The sequence below is a fragment of the Podarcis raffonei genome, chromosome 10 (genome assembly GCF_027172205.1).
Source record: "Podarcis raffonei isolate rPodRaf1 chromosome 10, rPodRaf1.pri, whole genome shotgun sequence".
NCBI lineage: Eukaryota > Metazoa > Chordata > Lepidosauria > Squamata > Lacertidae > Podarcis > Podarcis raffonei.
This window is the reverse complement of record NC_070611.1, coordinates 64861916-64881823: the sequence shown is the minus strand read 5'-3', so window position 1 is coordinate 64881823 and position 19908 is coordinate 64861916. Positions and strand designations below refer to the sequence as shown.

Genomic DNA, 19908 nt, shown 5'->3' with positions numbered 1-19908 from the left:
TTGCTCCAATATATCACGCTGGCAGGAATTACAGGGCCAGAAACTGTATTGAATACTCCAGGAGAAAGCAGCCAGTGCTCTAGGGATAAGGAGCCTTTTGTCAACATCCACGGTCAGCAACTAGCTTTCTTGGGAAGCCATTTTGAAAACAAGGCCGGAGCAGGAACTCCCAAGACCCCTGACGGCATCCACCAAAGGCCTGTTCACAGTTCCTCATGCCACGGATTTCGCCGTTGTTTTTGCCCCTGAGTTGGCAACTGGGAGGTCAGGTTACATAGGCAATGGCCTCATGGCGTTCAGACCACTGGTCCATTCAACTCATTGTTGTCTACACTGACTGGTAGCAGCGCTCTGGGGTTTCTGACAGGGGTGTCTCCCAGCCCTATTTTGAGATGCCATCATAAGAACGAACCTGAGGCCTGCTACATGGGAAGGAGATGCTATGCCCCTTAGCTTCAGTCTTTTCCATTTAATTTTTATTATCTTTATCAGATTTTATCCTAGGAGTGTATTTCAAAAAAGAAATAGTAAAAGCCTTGGGACACCAGGAACTTATGCCAAGTCTGACTACTGATTCATCTAACGCAGCATTGTCTACACCAGGTTTTCCCAAACGTGGGTCTCCATCTATTGCTGGACTACAACTCCCATCATCCCTAGCTAGCAGGACCACTTGGTAGAGCATGAGACTCTTAATCTCAGGGATGTGGGTTTGAGCCTCACCTTGGGGAAAAGATCCCTTGCTGGACTAGATGGTCCCAACTCTACAATTCTAACCTCACGGAGCTGTAGCTCTGTGAAGGGGATAGGGGTCGCCAAAGCACTCTCAGTGATGGGACGCGGGTGGCACTGTGGGTTAAACCACAGAGTCTAGGGCTTACCGATCAGAAGGTCGGCAGTTCGAATCCCCGCGACGGGGTGAGCTCCTGTTGTTCAGTCCCAGCTCCTGCCAACCTAGCAGTTCGAAAGCACATCAAAGTGCAAGTAGATAAATAGGTACCACTCTGAAGGGAAGGTAAACGGCGTTTCCATGGGCTGCTCTGGTTCACCAGAAGCGGCTTAGTCATGCTGGCCACATGACCCGGAAGCTGTACGCCGGCTCCCTTGGCCAATAAAGCGAGATGAGTGCCACAACCCCAGAGTCGGTCACGACTGGACCTAATGGTCAGGGGTCCCTTTACCTTTAAGCACTCTCAGCAGGCTGTACAAATTACAGTTCCCAGGATCCATGCATGGTGTGCGCAAGTGTTTCAAGTGGTATCATGGAGCTTTCAATGCATGGTGCAAATGGAGCCTTGAGACTCTTCTCTTTCTGAGAAAACAGAGTCCAAAGTTCTTCCGTACAAGGAAGCCAGAAGGGACCTGAGGCTCTTCCATCTCTCTTAGTTTTCCGTTTGATTAAAGCACCTTCACTCAGCTATCTTCCCCTGATGCCTCTGAAGAGTGACAGGCGCCTGCATTGTTAAGGGAGGGGAAAGCCCTATCTGCCATGGCTCTTCCCCACCCCTATAAATCACTCCGAGGGAGAAAGAGAGACCGTCTACGGTTAATTAAACACAAAGAAAAAGGAAAAACCCATGTCGTTGGATGGTTGTGGGTGCGAACGAGGGGGATGGAGGGAGCAGGGACGCCATGCCACAGCGGGGCCACTGTCTTACCGCATGACAAAGTCCGCTTGGTCTATCTGTCTGCCGCAGCCGCTGTTCTTCAGAATCCCACCATTTCCTACCACAGAGCATTTCTTCAATGGCAGCTGGAATGGCGTTGCCTGGCAACAGAAAACAAGGCCCGTTTTTATGGACGACTTCACACAGGAGCTTCAGGTGCAGACCAGCTAAGCAGGAAGGGGTTTTAGGGAGAGGTTAGGCCAAGGCTAGGAGCCAAAAGCGGAGTCCTCCAGATATTGTAGGACTACAACTCCCATCGGGCCCTATCCATGCTCCACGTTGGCCAGGGCGGAGGAGAGTTTAGAGGGCAACAACATCTGGAAGAACATGAGTTTCCTGCCACTGCAGTTTTGCTATCCGTCGCAGAAGGGAAGGTTTCCAACTTTTTATGGCAGAAAAAACACACATCACATATAATCAGAGGAACAAACGGGACAAGAGCTAACCATCATAGCAGATCTAAGAGATTTTACATTTGAATACATTGCCACCTCTTCGGTATTGGACTTATTAGACCTCTCAAGGAGAAATACTCAGAGGATTGACCAGGGAACTGCCTCACAAAGTCATAAATTATGGTCTCTCTGCTTATATAATTGTGGTTTTGACTGCAGCTCATAGAATCATAGAGTTGGAAGGAACCTTGAGGGTCTAGTCTAGCCTTCTGCAATGCAGGAATCTCGACTAGAACATACATGACAGATGGCTGTCCATCCAACTTCTGCTTGAGAACCTCCAAGGAAGGAGATTCCACTACATCTCGTGGGCGTCAAACACCTCCTACCACCAGAAAGTTCTTCCTGATGTTTAGTCGGAATCTGCAGAAGAATTTGCAGCAGAAGGAACTGAGAGGGCAAAAAGGAGCGTTTGTGACTCTTATGGTGAGAGTCGAAGATTCCTCAGTTCAAGCTCATACCTATTACGCGGCAGCAATTCTCCGTTGTTAATTATGCCAATTTCCCACAGAGACCGACAATATTGAATGAAAAATATAAACAATATTTATACTATTATAATCAAGGCTGAACAAAATTTGAAGCGCTTCGGTGCCTCAGGCAGTTGGATATTAATCCTGGCGCCCAGGAATGTAAATATCTCCTGGGTTCTTCAGCAAGCTGCTTTCTAAGAAACACCATGCAGGGGCCTGAGCATACAAATCATCCTTTCTAGCCTGGCAAATGATCAACATAATATAATTATGTCTGCAGTGTAATTGTTATAGGGTGCCTTAGTAAAGATGGAATGTTATTGTTAGCAGAGTTATAGGAGTGCAGGCTCAAATCTAGGGAACTGTCTTCTGCTAAACCAGGACATGAGTCTATTTAGCAGGGGTGGGCAGTCCCAGGTCTGGGAGTTGCTTGTGGCCCTCCAGACCTCACTATCCGGCCCTCATTATCCTCCCAAGACCACACCACTTCTTCCCAAGATATACTCCTAGTTGGCTGTTCTGTATACCATCAAAGTGCTTTTGCATGGCTGAAACTGGATAGCTCAGTCGGTAGAGCATGAGACGTTTAAAATCAGGGTCTTGCGTTCGAGTCCCACTTTGGGCAAAAGATTCCTATATTGCAGGGGTTGGACTAGATGACCCTCATGGGCCTTCCAGCTCCACAATTCTATGAAATGTCCCATTTAACCATTTTTGGTTACTTGAATGGAAGGTAAAGGGGTGTTTGTGTGTGCGTGCTAAAACCACGACTTCTGCCTGGCTGGAATACAGCCTGTTGAACAAAAGGTAAAAGTCTGAATCTGGACTCAATCGCCACTGGTCCCTGGCCCTCGAAAAGCTCACCATAAGAGAATGGGACCTGGGGCTGCCATATTATCCACCCCTGCCATATTATCTACAAGGTCTTATCCCACCCCAGCACCTAAAAACCCTGGGATTTTCCGCATACAAAACTCTACCCCTAAACTAGCTCAGTCAGTGCAGCATGAGACTCAAAATCTCAGGGTCGTGGGTTTGAGCCTCATGTTGGGCAAAAGATTCCTGCATTGCAGGGGCTAGACAAGATCACCCTCGTGCTTCCTTCCAACTCTACAAATTCTATGATTCTATGGTTGCTCCAAAAAGCCACTGTCTTGATCATGGGTAGGCAAACTAAGGCCCAGGGGCCGGATCCGGCCCAATCACCTTCTCAATCCGGCCCGCAGACGGTCCGGGAATCAGCATGTTTTTACATGAGTAGAATGTGTGCTTTTATTTAAAATGCATCTCTGGGTTATTTGTGGGGCATAGGAATTTGTTCATATTTTTTTTCAAAATACAGTGGTACCTCGGGTTACCTACGCTTCAGGTTACATACGCCTCAGGTTACAGACTCCGCTAACCCAGAAATAGTACCTCAGGTTAAGAACTTTGCTTCAGGATGAGAACAGAAATTGTGTGGCAGCGGCGCAGCAGGCCCCATTAGCTTCAGGTTAAGAACCGTTTCAGGTTAAGAACGGACTTCTGGAACGAATTAAGTACGTAACCAGAGGTACCACTGTACAGTCTGGCCATAGCAGTCAACTTTTCCCTTTTTTAAAGGGAAATTCCCTTATTCCGAATAGGATTCCTCGCAAGAAAAGGGAAAAGTTGACAGGTATGAATCTGGCCCCCCACAAGGTCTGAGGGACAGCGGACCGGCCCCCTGCTGAAAAGGTTTGCTGACCTCTGGTCTTGATTCAGGCCTGAATAAAGTGGATCAAATTTATCGGTAAGTCCTCATTCAACAATGCTGCACTCCAAGATGCCTTATAGTAGGTTAGCTCACCTCAGTGTTGTCTACTTTGACTGTGGTTCTTTGGGGTCTCAGGCAAAGGAGGTTATTTTGCATCACCTGTTCTTTTAACCAGTTGACATCAGGTAGGGAACCGAGGGCCTTCCGCATGCAAAAGCGTGTGATCTACCCCTGATATTTCACCTGGGACTCAAAATCTGAGAAAGAGGGAGCTTCTCCTTTTAAACCTCCACGTATTTTTCATCTTTCTTAAAAGCACGCTGGATAAATCAGTAACTATCAGATCAGGATCTCCCTTTGAAGAATTTCCTTGGATGAGGTTGGTGACTCCAAACCCTTCCTCTTTGCTCACATAAAAGATGGTCCCAGGGGAACTCAATTGCTGGTTTTTGCGAGAAGCCTTAATCATGTCTCCCCAACATAGCACACTTCATCCCATTGGACAGTGATAATATACAATGCATGCAGTTGTACTTTAGATGTGCAAGCAGGCAGCCTTGACATCTTAATTTCTCAATACCCTGGACCGCCAAACAGTTAAAGCTTTAAAGGTCACCACCAGTAAACCAACTGGTCCCAGTAAACCAAGATATTGCTGCTATACAGTGGTACCTTGGTTCTCAAACGCCGAAAACCTGGAAGTAAGTGTTCTGGTTTTCGAACATTTTTTGGAAGCCAAACGTCCGATGCAGCTGTTGGCTATTGTTTCCGGGGCACCTGCACCAATCAGAAGCTGCGCCTTGGTTTTCCAACATTTTGGTCAAATGGACTTCCAGAACGGATTAAGTTTGGCGCTTTTGTTGTTGCTATTTATTTTGCGTTTTTGTTTTTGAGGCTTTTTCGGTTGATTTGTTTTTGTGACTGTATGGAACCCAGTTCAGCTACTGATTGATTGATTGACTTATTGATGGTGTTACTGCGGAAATGGATAAAAGCCCTCCATCAAAAGAACAACTATCAGTGTAGGTAAGAAAAAAAATTAATTTTAATTTTTATCATCTACAATACTGTCTTATTTATTTTATAGTACAGTACATTGATCACTGCTTTCATTTTATGGATCAATGGTCTCGTTAGATAGTAAAATTCATGTTAAATTGCTGTTTTAGGGGTTGTTTTTAAAAATCTAGAACAGATTAATCCATTTTGCATTACTTTCTATGGGAAAGCACGCCTTGGTTTTGGAATGCTTTGGTTCTGGAACGGATTAAGTTTGAGAACCAAGGCACCTTTGTATGTCCAATCTGCCTCTTAAAATAACCTGTGCATCATAATGACAGCCTTTTAGCTAGTGGAACACAAATGAAGCACTGGCCGTGTATAATGCAACAGAAGGCGTCAGATCTAGAGATGGCCTTGGAAATATGATGAGTTTTGATGAAGTGGTCTGCCTCGCTTACACGAACATGTCAGGCCGCAGCACCAGAATAATATGGAAAGTGTCAAACCTTGAACAGGAAGCTCGCTTGGATAGTAGTGATACAAAAAGAGGCTTTCTATCTGCACTCATAAAACCATTTGTTAAACCTCAAGATCTTAGGTACTCTTCCACAGTTTATTGTTGTGTGATTCACAAAAAGACGTAGCCTTAAATCAGAAGGATGCTTTGGAAAAGGCGTTTTGTATTAAAGACGTGTCTGGTGTTGGCCATAAAACCTTACAGGCTCTGACTAATCAAAAAGATGTTGGAGTGGTGCTTTACAACAGCAAGAGAATAATGGATTCCATTCTGCTTTCCTGCACTCCCAAAATTCTATAAAAATGAGCTGAGTGTATCTGAAGAAATGTGCATGCACACGAAAGCTTATACCAGAACAAACTTAGTTTGTCTATAAGGTGCTACTGGACAATTTTTTATTTTTAAAAAATGAGCTTTCGGGCCAGAAATGTGCTGCCGCTAAATGCCCAAAAGGGCTCTTTCTGCCATGTATAGTTTTTCCAATGTTTATCCTGAAACTGCTCGAGGGAGTGGAATTTTTCCTTTTCTTTTTTCGCATCAGTAACACATCTTAGGAAGTGGTGGCTAAGGTGAGGGCTTCTTGACACTATGAGAGCAAAGCGGAAGATATCTTGGAAAAGCCACAAATCTGCAGGTGCTCCATGCGCAAGTTATGAATGGCTATTTATCATGCAGTTGGGACTTGCAATGGAATGTCACAGTGTAGGGTGGCTCCTGCTAAGGGTTCAAGGTGCCCATTTCCAGGCTACTCCATTCCACACCCCTTCCCACCAGTTCTCCATTCTGTCACCAACTCAGAACTCCTTAACCACTGAGCAACCTTTAGTCCTCTTTGGGCTATTCTGGTTCGGTTCAGTTTCCCTCCTTAAAGCTTTTTGCACTTCCACAACCTTAGGGCTCCTCCTCCTTTTGTATGTACAGTGGTACCTCTAGATGCGAACGGGATCCGTTCCGGAGCCCCGTTCGCATCTAGAAGCAGACGTAACCAGCGATGGCACGCCTGCGCACATGCGCGTCGCTTTTTGTCGCTTCTGCGCATGTGTGTGACGTCCTTTTGAGAGTCTGCGCATGCGCAAGCGGCAAAACCCAGAAGTAACGTGCTCTGTTACTTCCGGGTTGCCGCGGAGCGCAACTCAAATGCGCTCATCCCGAAGCACATTCAACCCAAGGTATGACTGTAGATGGTGACTTTTCGTCTATGCAACGATCTGCAATCAGCCTCGGACTGGACATTGCTAACAGAGGGAATGAGAGTCAGAGCCCCAACATTCTCTCTGCACTTTTAGGGCACAGCTAGTCATTCATGTCTTGAATAGCTCCGTTGCTTACAGCGTGGTGCTGATAACGCCAAGGTTGCAGGTTCGATCCCCATTATGGGACAGCTTAAAAATCCACTGCAAATGCAATGATCCTCATAGTCCCTTCCAACTCTAAATTCTACAATTTGGTGATGGAGGCTGATCTTTGACCAGATCTCTGGTGGGTTCTTTCTAAAGGAGTAGCAAAGAAAAAGGGGTTGCCTGTGAGCTACTAGGCACTATTCAAAGTATTAGTTCCATGCCTGAATCCAGTGCATGTTGGCAGAGCACATGTAAGCGCTTTCCACCCCACCCCACCCCAATTTTACCTGTTTCACCCTGTTCCAGATCCCGCATGTCAGTAATCACGTGTCAATTGGACATGCTTAGGGAAGCTTTGAATGTTTAATAGGTTATTGTATTTTAGTGTTTTGTTGGAAGCCGCCCAGAGTGGTTGGGAATAGAATCTCCCCCAAAACCACCATCAAATGAAAGCTGACATTGGTGTTGTTGCTGTTTAGTCGTTTAGTCGTGTCCAACTCTTCGTGACCCCCTGGACCAGAGCACGCCAGGCACTCCTGTCTTCCACTGCCTCCCGCAGTTTGGTCAAACTCATGCTGGTAGCTTAGAGAACACTGTCCAGCCATCTCGTCCTCTGTTGTCCCCTTCTCCTTGTGCCCTCTTATCTTTCCCAACATCAGGGTCTTTTCCAGGGAGTCTTCGCTTCTCATGAGGTGGCCAGAGTATTGGTAGTTGGTGTTAAATAGTGGGAAAGATGGACAAAGGACACAGCTCTGTTAGATTCACAGCTCTTTATTACAGCAGTTGGAACTGCTCCTGGAGTCAGACAAACTGCAGCCTAGCTGGCTGCTTTATAGAATACTAAATAACTTGTAACAGTAAGGTAAAGGGACCCCTGACCATTAGGTCCAGTCACGGACGACTCTGGGGTTGCGGCACTCATCTCGCTTTACCTGCCGAGGGAGCCGGCGTACAGCTTCCGGGTCATGTGGCCAGCATGACTAAGCCGCTTCTGGGAAACCAGAGCAGCGCACAGAAATGCTATTTACCTTCCCGCCGGAGTGGTACCTATTTATCTACTTGCACTTTGATGTGCTTTCAAACTGCTAGGTGGGCAGGAGCAGGGACCGAGCAACGGGAGCTCACCCCATCGTGGGGATTTGAACCACCAACCTTCTGATCAGCAAACCCAAGGTTCTGTGGTTTAGACCACAGCACCACCCATCCCTTCCTGTATAGCATAAAAGGCCCTAAATGCCTTGGGGTCCAATTACCTGAAAGATCAAGCAGATCAGCAGGGGAGCTCCCCTGCTCAACAAACAAAAAACGGAGGTGGGGGCAGAAGCCCAGAGGGGACTAAGAATGCTCAATAGCTATGGGATGTGAAATGACAACTGGACAAGAAAAACTGGGAAGCAGGGTGGAATCTTCTGCAACAGGGCCTGGCTGGCTGGCTGCAGCCCTAAACAGGAGCACTTGTTATTACGAGGATGAGACTCTACTGCAACACATGGTTGCAGTTCCCGCCTGTAATTATTAAGACTGATCTTTCACTCGCTCCACCTTGGGCAGATCCACAAAGTAAGGACGCCAGAGGAGAAGAGGGACAGGGACAAGGTCTGGAGGTTTAGTACTGTGAAGGCTGACTTCATTATGTGAATAAACCAGCGACTGGATGAGGCTGCATGAGATCACTGCAAGCTGTAAAGACCCCTGGATACACTCATTGTTTCCTGGCGCCAATTAATACAGCGACACATTTTTCAGCGGCATCCAGGGATACATCTGATTAAATGTTATCTCTTCTGTGTGACTGCAGCCCCAGGAAAAAAACAACCAAATCTTTTAGGGCTTGCTCAACCTCTGAGTCAGACCAGACACACAGTTTGCAACCTTTAAAAACGGTGTTTTCTTTCTTTCTAGATCAGTGGTACAAAGGGACACCATTCAACTTTGAAGCATTTTAAAATTAAAATGTTTCATACATTAGCATGAAGTTTCATTCACCATACACAGGATTCCTCAGCTACCATCCTTCTTAGCCCATGTTAAATCCAGCAAAGCGTTTGCATTTCGGGAGGAAAGTGGTTGTGAGGCACAGACACAAGAGTCTCTAAAGACTGACTGAAGACTCTAAAGACTACCTTAAAAGCGCAATGCTCATGCTTTGGAAGCCAGCGATATGTGCTAGCAAAATGGAGAGTGTTTTGAAAACACACAGAGTTATGGAAATACATTGGTACCTCTGGTTACGTACTTAATTCGTTTTGGAGGTCCGATCTTAACATGAAACTGTTCTTAACCGGAAGCACCACTTTAGCTAATGGGGCCTCCCACTGCCACCGCCCCATGATTTCTGTTCTCATCCTGAAGCAAAGTTCTTAACCCGAGGTACTATTTCTGGGTTAGCGGAGTCTGTAACCTGAAGCGTATGTAACCTGAAGCGTACAGTCACACCTCATGTTACGTCCGCTTCATGTTACGTTCTTTCAGGTTACTTCCCGTGGCGACCCGGAAGTACTGGGAAGGGTTACTTCCGGGTTTCGCTGCTTGCGCATGCGCAGAAGTGCAAACTGACATCACACGCATGCGCAGAATCGGCGAATCGCAACCTGTGTATGCGCAGACGCGCCGCTGCGGGTTGCACTCTTTTCATGTTGCAAACGGGCCTCCGGAATGGATCGCGTTCACAACCAGAGATATCACTGTAGTTTTGAATAAGAGCAGGCCAATAGCCATCTAGTCTCGAAGGCTGGAAAAGAGGATCAGACAAATTCATGGAAGACATGGCTATCAATGGAAGATGGGGCAAGCTTGCTTTCTCCTGCTCTGGAGGATAGGACTCGATCCAATGTATTCATTCAAGTTACAAGGAAGGAGATTCCAACTAAACATCAGGAAGAACTTTCTGACAGTAAGAATAGAATAGAATAGAACAGAACAGAATAGAAGTTATTATTTATACCCCGCCCATCTGGCTGGGTTTCCCCAGCCACTCTGGGCGGATTCCAACAGAGTATTAAAATACAGTGGTCTGTTAAACATTAATAATAATAATAATAATAATAATAATAATAACAATAATAATAATTTATTATTTGTACCCCGCCCATCTGGCTGGGTTTCCCCAGCCACTCTGAGCGGCTTCCAACAAAGATGAAAGATACACTAAAATGTCACATATTAGAAACTTCCCTGAACAGGGCTGCCTTCAGATGTCTTCTGAATGTCAGGTAGATGTTTATCGCTTTGACATCTGATGGGAGGGCGTTCCACAGGGCGGGCGCCACTACCGAGAAGGCCCTCTGCCTGGTTCCCTGTAACTTGGCCTCTCGCAGTGAGGGAACCGCCAGAAGGCCCTCGGAGCTGGACCTCAGTGTCCGGGCAGAACGATGGGGGAGGAGACGCTCCTTCAGATATACTGGACCGAGGCCGTTTAGGGCTTTAAAGGTCAGCAACAACACTTTGAATTGTGCTCGGAAACGTACTGGGAGCCAATGTAGGTCTTTCAAGACCGGTGTTATATGGTCTCGGCGGCCGCTCCCAGTCACCAGTCTAGCTGCTGCATTCTGGATTAGTTGTAGTTTCCGGGTCACCTTCAAAGGTAGCCCCACATAGAGCGCATTGCAGTAATCCAAGCGGGAGATAACCAGAGCATGTACCACTCTGGTGAGACAGTCTGCAGGCAGATAGGGTCTCAGCCTACGTACCAGATGGAGCTGGTAAACAGCTGCCCTGGATACAGATTTGACCTGTGCCTCCATGGACAGCTGTGAGTCCAAAATGACTCCCAGGCTGCACACCTGGTCCTTCAGGGGCACAGTTACCCCATTCAGGACCAGGGAATCCTCCACACCTGCCCGCCTCCTGTCCCCCAAAAACAGTACTTCTGTCTTGTCAGGATTCAACCTCAATCTGTTAGCCGCCATCCATCCTCCAACTGCCTCCAGACACTCACACAGGACCTTCACCGCCCTCACTGGTTCTGATTTAAAAGAGAGGTAGAGCTGGGTATCATCCGCATACTGATGAACACCCAGCCCAAACCTCCTGATGATCTCTCCCAGCGGCTGCATGTAAATGTTGAAAAGCATGGGGGAGAGGACAGAACCCTGAGGCACCCCACAAGTGAGAGCCCAGGGGTCTGAACACTCATCCCCCACCACCACTTTCTGAACACGGCCCAGGAGGAGGAGCGGAACCACTGTATGACAGTGCCTCCAGCTCCCAGCCCCTGAAGACGGTCCAGAAGGATGTTATGGTCAATGGTATCAAACGCCGCTGAGAGATCCAGCAGAACTAGGAAACAGCTCTCACCTTTGTCCCTAGCCCGCCGGAGATCATCAACCAGTGCGACCAAGGCAGTTTCAGTCCCATGAATTATGTTGTATGACTGTTGGAATGGATATGTTAAAAAATCAATAAAAATGTGTATATATAAAAAAGAAGATGTTGAAAAAAGAAAAAAGAAATCTATCCAAGATGTTTTATCTGCACAATCGTGATGAATTTCGGGAACCTAAAAGCCAGATTGACTTTCGAGCTGTTTGGCCCAAAAATGGCGACTAGACATTCTGGTTTGGCGACTGTAGCCCAGGTTTAAGGAGCCATTTGGCACCTCTATAAATTTGACGACGGCTGTTAGCCTTGGAGGCAGCAATGCTTCTGAACACTATTTTCTGGAAACCACAGACGGAGAGAGGGCTCTTGTGTTTGGCTCCTACTTGCAGGTTTTCCACAGGCATCTGGGAGGCCACTCTGAGAAGAGGACTAGATGGGTCCTTTGCTTGACCCAGCAGTCTTTTATTACGCTCTTAAAGCCATCTGTGCTGAAAACTACAGCAAGGCCCAGGCGAGCGGAGAGGGTTGCGTTTGCCACATCCTCTCCTTGGCCTCAGACTTCCCCACAGAAATAGTGTCAAGGACAGCTAAGCTACCTTTCTTCCTTAGGGTTTAACCACACAGTGCACACAAATGCATGCAATCAAAAACTCCCAGCAGGCAATTCTACTCATAAATAGTAGTATTGGTGGCAGCAGCAGCAGAAGAAGAAGAAGAAGAAGAAGGGGAGTGGCATAATTTGCAACAGGGAAGCTACTGGGGAGGGCTTAACTCTTTCCCAACTCAAAGGTTCTCTGCTATAGATCCTGGTACCCAAACTATGTACTCCAATCTTCCACACCATGGTGCTCCAAACACATGAATGCAAGATGCTGGGTTATTTTTTTTTAATGTTAATTTTGTTATGGGGGGGGGAGTACTGAAACATGCCACCCACCCCACAGGCCAAAGTAGTTCTGTCTAGGACAGGCATAGGCAAACTCCAGCCCTCCAGATGTTTGGGACTACAATTCCCATCATCCCTAACTAACAGGACCGGTGGTCAGGGATGATGGGAATTGTAGTCCCAAACATCTGGAGGGTCGGAGTTTACCTATGCCTGGTCTAGGATCATTTTCACCACATCAGGGACATAGGAATCTGCCTTGCACTGAGTCAGGCCATTGTGCCATCCATCTGAATACTGTCCACACTGGCTGACAGCAGTTCTTCAGGGTTCCAGGCATTTGGAGATTGGATTTATGACTTTCTGCAAGCAATGCTCTACTGCTGAGCTGCTGTGCATAAATTCAGGTTCGACGCTTCTGTGCATTCGAGACAAAAGGGGCAACTTTTTGCTGGTTTCCGTTCATTTATCCACTACAATGAATCCCTTGAAAGCATCAAAGAGTTTCATATAAAGGGAATGAAAGTCACGATTTCTTCTTCCAAGGTACAGTGGTACCTCGGTTTTCAAACGCAATCCATTCTGGAAGACCATTCGACTCCCAAAACGGTCGAAAACCAAAGCATTTACTTCCAGAAAACTCAAAACAGAAGCCACGTTTCCTGTTCAACTTCCGAGGCGCGTTTGAAAACCAAAGCAGTTCCTTCCAGGTTTTCAGTGTTCAGAAACCGAAATGTTCAACTTCTGAGACGTTCAAAAACCAAGGTACCACTGTACCAATATTTCAGCCTCTCTGTCTCTCTCTCTCTCACACACATGCACACACTTGGGAGAGCAGGAATATCACGTCACAGCAGTGAAGCAACCTGAAAGCTGGATTTGGGCCCCCTGAGCCGAAAATTATACGGTATATAGACCTCGCTGCTAATCACTTTGCCACTTGCTACTGCTAGGTCAAAGCGGGTGTCTGTTGCAAATCAGTGATGGAAAGAAGCAGAGACAGAACAGCCTTCCCCAAGAGCGAGATAATGTGCAATCCATCTCACACCATGCTAGACAGCAGTGGGGGGGTGTATGTGGACGGAATGGAAAGAGGCATGCTGGGAGGAAAGCCGAGAACAAACCCCAAACACAGAGCACATGGAACTAACTGATGGTGTGAAGACATATCTTCAAAAGCAATTTCCAATGGAGGTGCAGTCAAATTACCATCACTCCCAATTTACATAGTACAGTGGACCCTCTGGTTACGTACAACTCTGGATACATAACTTTCAAGTTACGAACACGGCAAACCCGGAAGTGTATTGTCAGGGAACTGCCATCAGCTCAGAGGCGAGAGGTGGAAGGGCAGTTGGGTTACAGGGAGCCTCCAGAGATCGTGAGAAGCAGCACTTCCTCTGTGGAGGAGGGAAGCCACGTCTCCAGTGGGGAAGGGATGCAGGGCTCGGAGGATGCAAGGGAGACCCACAGCACCAAGCATGAGCAAAGCGGGGGGGGAGGCAGGTCCCCCTTTGCCCACGCCCTCTCTGCGCAGTCAGTTTACGCGCAGAGAGGGGAGGCGTCGGCTGGGGGTCAAGAAACTACTCTGCTGGGGAAAGTTTAAGGACCGCCCACTCCCAGATTCTGTTAGTGACTGAGCAAGACATGGAATTGAGACGTTCTGCACTGTGAATGTTTTTGCACCGATAACAAAGCCTTTGAAAAGATCAATGGGGGTCTTGCCTGTTCGCTCTCGAGCAACCACGCCGGCACACACAACATGTATTATTCTGGGTTTCGCCATGCGTGCGTGCACAGAAGTGCTCTATCGCGCCGCACGCATGTGCAAAAGTGGTGCCTCTGGTTACGGATTTTTTTTGGTACGCATGGACCCCCAGAACGAATTAAATCCATAACCACTGTACATATCCACTTTTCTTTTCTTCCAGGATAAAGCTAGGACATGAAAATTAATTTTGGTTAGACAAGCCTATCCGGATACATAACTTTGCCATGAGTGTTATTTTAGAATGCTTTTCTTTTTTAAAAAATTATTCCATTTGTTTTGAACATCTGCTTTTATTGGTATTTTTTATGTCTATGTTTAGAGGGACGCGGGTGGCGCTGTGGGTAAAACCTCAGCGCCTAGGACTTGCCGATCGCATGGTCGGCGGTTCGAATCCCTGCGGCGGGGTGAGCTCCCGTCGTTCGGTCCCAGTTCCTGCCCACCTAGCAGTTCAAAAGCACCCTTAAGTGTTGAAAAATTAAAAGACAAAGTGCGAGATTGGCTTCATTATTATCAAATAAGAGAGGCCCATAATATGGACAAAAAAATTGGCTTCCAGGTGGAGAAATCAAAATTGGAAACAGAACTGTTAGAACCAAAAACTAAGATTTTGTCAAAAATGTATAACTTGCTGTTGAAATGGAACACGCAGGATGAAACGGTTAAATCAGCAATGATTAAATGGGCGCAGGATTTAGGTCATAACATTATGTTTGCTGACTGGGAGCAGTTGTGGACCACCGGTATGAAATTTACGGCATGCATTGCCTTAAAGGAGAATATTATGAAAATGATTTATAGGTGGTACATGACCCCAGTCAAGCTTGCAAAAATTTATCACCTGCCTGACAACAAGTGTTGGAAATGTAAAGAAGCTGAGGGAACATTCTTTCACCTTTGGTGGACATGCCCAAGGGTCAAGGCTTACTGGGAGATGATATATAATGAACTCAAGAAGGTATTCAAAAGTACCTTTCCTAAGAAACCAGAGGCCTTTCTTTTGGGCATAGTTGGCCAATGGGTGCCAAAGAAAGATAGAACATTTTTTATGTATGCAACAACAGCAGCAAGAATACTTCTCGCCAAGTACTGGAAGACACAAGATTTACCCACCGTGGAGGAATGGCAGACGCAAGTGATCGACTACATGGAGATGGCTGAAATGACTGGCAGAATCCGCGATCAGGGAGAAGACTTGATTGAACAGGACTGGAAAAAGTTTAAGGACTATCTACAGAAATATTGTAAAATCTTGGAGTGTTAATATGATGCGGGAAGTGAAGGTAACAGGGTTTGTGTGACTTGGTTAAAGGTAATTTAAAAGAAGAATGTTAAAAAGGATAGGGGGTTATGAACAGAACATTATTATGTCATAGTATATAAGAGGAGATATGGATAAAAAAAAAAAAAGAAGGACATAATAATTAGAAGAATGTAAAATTAAGTACGGTTTAAATAAGGTTTTGAACTTGCTGAATTGGATTGGAATAAAGAGGAACACAAAAAAGGGGGATGTGAGGAGGTCAAGACAGAGGGGTATGGAACTTTGGAAATTTAAGAAAAAGGGTTTTTCATTTTTCTTTTCTTTTTTCTATTTCTTTTTTATTTTCTGCTATATATTTTTGTTTTTATACTGTTTTTGCTTTTTATATGAATCTTATTCATGGAAACGATACATTTTGAAATGATGAATCTTTTGTTTTGTAAAATCTTAATAAAAAATTATTTAAAAAACATAAAACAAAAGCACCCTTAAGTGCAAGTAGATAAATAGGTACCGCTTTATAGCGGGAAGGTAAACGGCGTTCTGTGTGCTGCTCTGGTGCCGGTTCGCCAGAGCAGCTTCGTCATGCTGGCCACGTGACCCGGAAGTGTCTGCGGACAGCGCTGGCGCCCGGCCTCTAGAGTGAGATGAGCGCACAACCCTAGAGTCTGGCAAGACTGGCCCGTACGGGCAGGGGTACCTTTACATTTACCTTTACTATGTCTATGTTTATTGCGTAAACTGCTTGCTTAGAGGTTTTGATTAAGCGGTATATCAATCCAGTTACTTAATCAATCAAATAAGCAAACATTCAGTGATGGATCATACAGCAAAAATTGGGGGGGGGGGGAATCCTTTTGAAAAATCCCATAAGATCGTAATTAAATCATATTTAATTCAACCGCTTCACTTTAGTTGTTGTCAAAGGACTCAGTTTTCAAGGAGGTTGAAAAGACTTTTTTAAAAAAAAAAAAATATTATTCAGCCAGTGGGAATCTTGCAAGTGCTTTTTAATTAGCCCTGGAGATTTGCAAGGAGAGGTTTGTAACAGCATCGAAAATTGGATTTTGATCTTGCTGAAGATCCTGGTGGTATTAGCAACAAAAGCACAAATGCTGCAACCGATGAGGTTATTTATCTATTTCATTTTTTTTTTGTGATTCTTCCCAAGGCTGGTTACCAAATCCCCTGAAATGAGGCCCACGAGAAGAAGAAGAAAAAAAAGGTCTGTTGGATTTTCCAGTGCCATCCTAGATTTTTATCTATCCCTGAACTCTGAGAAAATGCTGGATAGTTGCTAGATTAACAGCCATTTTACCTGTGTCTCCTGGGACCACTTCACACACTCTATTTTTACACGCACACCTAAACCCAAAGTGTGAATGCAAGAACAAAACTGAGTGCAAATAAAATACACCATGCAGATGGCACTCCTTGAGAAGCTGGGATTTGCTCCAAGCTCTTTGCTTTGTACACCTATTTATGTTTTTATTTTCTAGCCCTGTTTTTCAGTCGGATTTTTTCCCCAAGAACCCTTTCAGGAAGCCCCTAAATATTTGTAACTGATTTGTCCTACTTTGCTCACAGAAAGATTATGCATAGGTTTGACTGTGCCCAATCTTCATTGAGCATTCGTCTTGATTTGCTCCAGATGTTGGAGGACATCAGGCTGGCCAAGGCTGCTCTACTTGCTCATGGTTTTGGGGAACCTGGGGGTGGAGGAACCTGTGGTCCTCCAGATGTGGTTGGACTACAACTCCCATCATCCTTGAGCAGTGACCAGGCTGACTGGGGCTGATGGGAGTTGGGATGCTAGCACATGTAGAGGCCTGGTGCTCTATATAGCATTAGTGGGGGTATCCAAGGAAGCAGAAGATTCAGGATTCTACCTGAATCACGTCCCCTATCACTTGTCTTTTCTCTAAACTAACCCTCCCCCAATAACCATTTCCCATAGGAGTCGTTACGAATTGCAATTACAGTCATACCTAGGAAGTCGAACGGAATCTGTCGCAGAAGTCCGTCCAACTTCCGAGAAGTTCGGAAACCAAAGTGCGGCTCCTGCAGCCAATCAGAAGCCGCGGAAGCTCCATCGGACATTTGGCTTCCAAAAGAAGATTCGAAAACTGGAACACTCACTTCTGGTTTTCGATCGTTCGAGAGCTAGAGCATTCTGACTCCCAAGGCATTTGGGAGCCAAGGTACGACAGTACAGTGGTACCTCAGGTTAAGAACTTAATTCGTTCTGGAGTTCCGTTCTTAACCTGAAACCATTCTTAATCTGAGGTACCACTTTAGCTAATGGGGCCTCTCACCCTGCCACCGACGCGCGATTTCTTTTCTCATCCTGAAGCAAAGTTCTTAACCCGAGGTACTATTTCTGGGTTAGCTGAGTCTGTAACCTGAAGCATCTGTAACCTGAAGCGTCTGTAACCGGAGGTACCACTGTAATTCCTTTTCGTTCATCTTGAACATGAACTAAGGTAAAGGGACCCCTGACCATTAGGTCCAGTCGTGACCGACTCTGGGGTTGTAGCGCTCATCTTGCTTTATTGGCCAAGGGAGCCGGCGTACAGCTTCCGGGTCATGTGGCTAGCATGACTAAGCCGCTTCTGGCAAACCAGAGCAGCGCCGTTTACCTTCCCGCCAGAGCGGTTCCTATTTATCTACTTGCACCTCATGCTTTCGAACTGCTAGGTTGGCAGGAGCTGGGACCGAGCAACAGAAGCTCACCCCGTCGTGGGGATTTGAACCGCTGACCTTCTGATCGGCAAGTCCTAGGCTCTGTGGTTTACCCCACAGCGCCACCAGTGTCTGAACATGAACTAGTTACTCCTTACAATGAACTTTCCGAAGCCGAAGAGCCGCTAAGGGCAGCCCCACGTGCAGCATTAGCAGTAGTCTAGCCTCAAGGCTACAACGGCATGAGTGACACCCATCACTCAGAGCGGAACCTGACATCAATAAACCCATTTGGCCCTGCTGCGTTCGAGGACATGCGCTGACAAACCTCCCCTGCAACAATGCTCTTGCAAAGTGGCATTTATTTCTGTTAGGCAAACACTTAAAACAGACAGCTGACCTTTCCAAATGCCACCAAAGGGTGACGAGGCTTCAACCGAGAAAGGGGAGGAGGCAGGAATCTGCCTGGAAAGGGCCAGCTTTGCTCAAGGGGGTCAAACGGCTTCCTTCATCTGCGCTTGTGACAGAAGAAAACTGTCTTTTAACAGTGGAAGCACTGATGGGTAAGAACACAGGAAGAGCCGGCTAGATCAGGTCAACAGCCCAACTAGTCCAGCATCCTGTTTTCCCAGTGGCCAGGCAGATGCCTTTTGGAAACCAGTAAGCAGGATTCGAGCACAGGAGCGTTCTCCCTTCCTGCGGTTCCCCGAAAAGAGAAGCACTGTTGCCTCCAACTGCAGAGGCAGAGAACAGCCATCATAGCTAGTAGAAATTGATAGCCTTCTCCTCCCTGAAATCCAGATTCCATAGTTTAACTACAGTGGTACCTCGGTTTAAGTACTTAATTCGTTCCGGAGGTCCATTCTTAACCTGAAACTGTTCTTAACCTGACACACCACTTTTGCTAATGGGGCCTCCTGCTACTGCTGCGCCGCCGGAGCCTGATTTCTGTTCTCATCCTGAAGCAAAGTTCTTAACCCGAGGTACTATTTCTGGGTTAGCGGAGTCTGTAACCTGAAGTGTCTGTAACCTGAAGCGTCTATAACCCGAGGTACCACTGTATGTGTATAAGCACTCTCTCTTATCTGCCCTGAATCTTCCAGTGGTCAGTTTCACCGGAAGGCCTCCCTCTTTTTAGATATGGGCTGCAATGGGCAGAACTTTAGAACAAGCAGCACCCTGGCAATTCTAAGATGTGAGTAACAGCTGGAGTGTTATCTTGTTGGCTGTGAGATTGCTTGTCAAGCTTCAATATAACTTCCCTCTGTTTGGGCATTTATTTTCTGGGGGAAAGCTTTATAGTCTCTTGTTCCCCTTCTTTAAATCCTCTGTTCCCATTACAGTGGTACCTTGGGTTAAGAACTTAATTCGTTCTGGAAGTCCGTTCTTAACCTGAAACTGTTCTTAATCTGAGGTACCACTTTAGCTAATGGGGGCTCCTGCTGCCGCTGCGGCGCAATTTCTGTTCTCATCCTGAGGTAAAGTTCTTAACCCGAGGCACTATTTCTGGGTTAGCGGAGTCTGTAACCTGAAGCATCTGTAACCTGAAGTGTCTGTAACCCGAGGTACCACTGTACAGTATTTCCCAGGACACAGTTCGCCTCTTGGGATTATGTCCCACGTGACCCCCCCAAAAAAATCTGGGGAGTAATGTTCAGAAAGGAAACAATGATGAAAGGCAGACAAAAAAAAGACTTCTTCTCCCCTAGAGTGTAGTTCAACTATGGAACTCACTTCCACAAGAGGCACTGATGGATGGCCACCAACTCGGATGGCTTTAAAAGAAGATTAGACAAATT

General features: G+C 46.3%; 1 protein-coding gene across 1 annotated transcript in view; it reads right to left on the bottom strand.

Annotated features, from left to right (window-relative positions):
• ST8SIA1 (ST8 alpha-N-acetyl-neuraminide alpha-2,8-sialyltransferase 1) overlaps positions 1-19908 on the bottom strand; it is a 99022-nt gene that overhangs the window by 36587 nt on the left and 42527 nt on the right. Inside the window, exon 3 of the mRNA XM_053405650.1 lies at positions 1659-1768. Within this exon, the coding sequence (XP_053261625.1) occupies positions 1659-1768 (110 nt within the window). The remainder of the gene's footprint in view (positions 1-1658; positions 1769-19908) is intronic.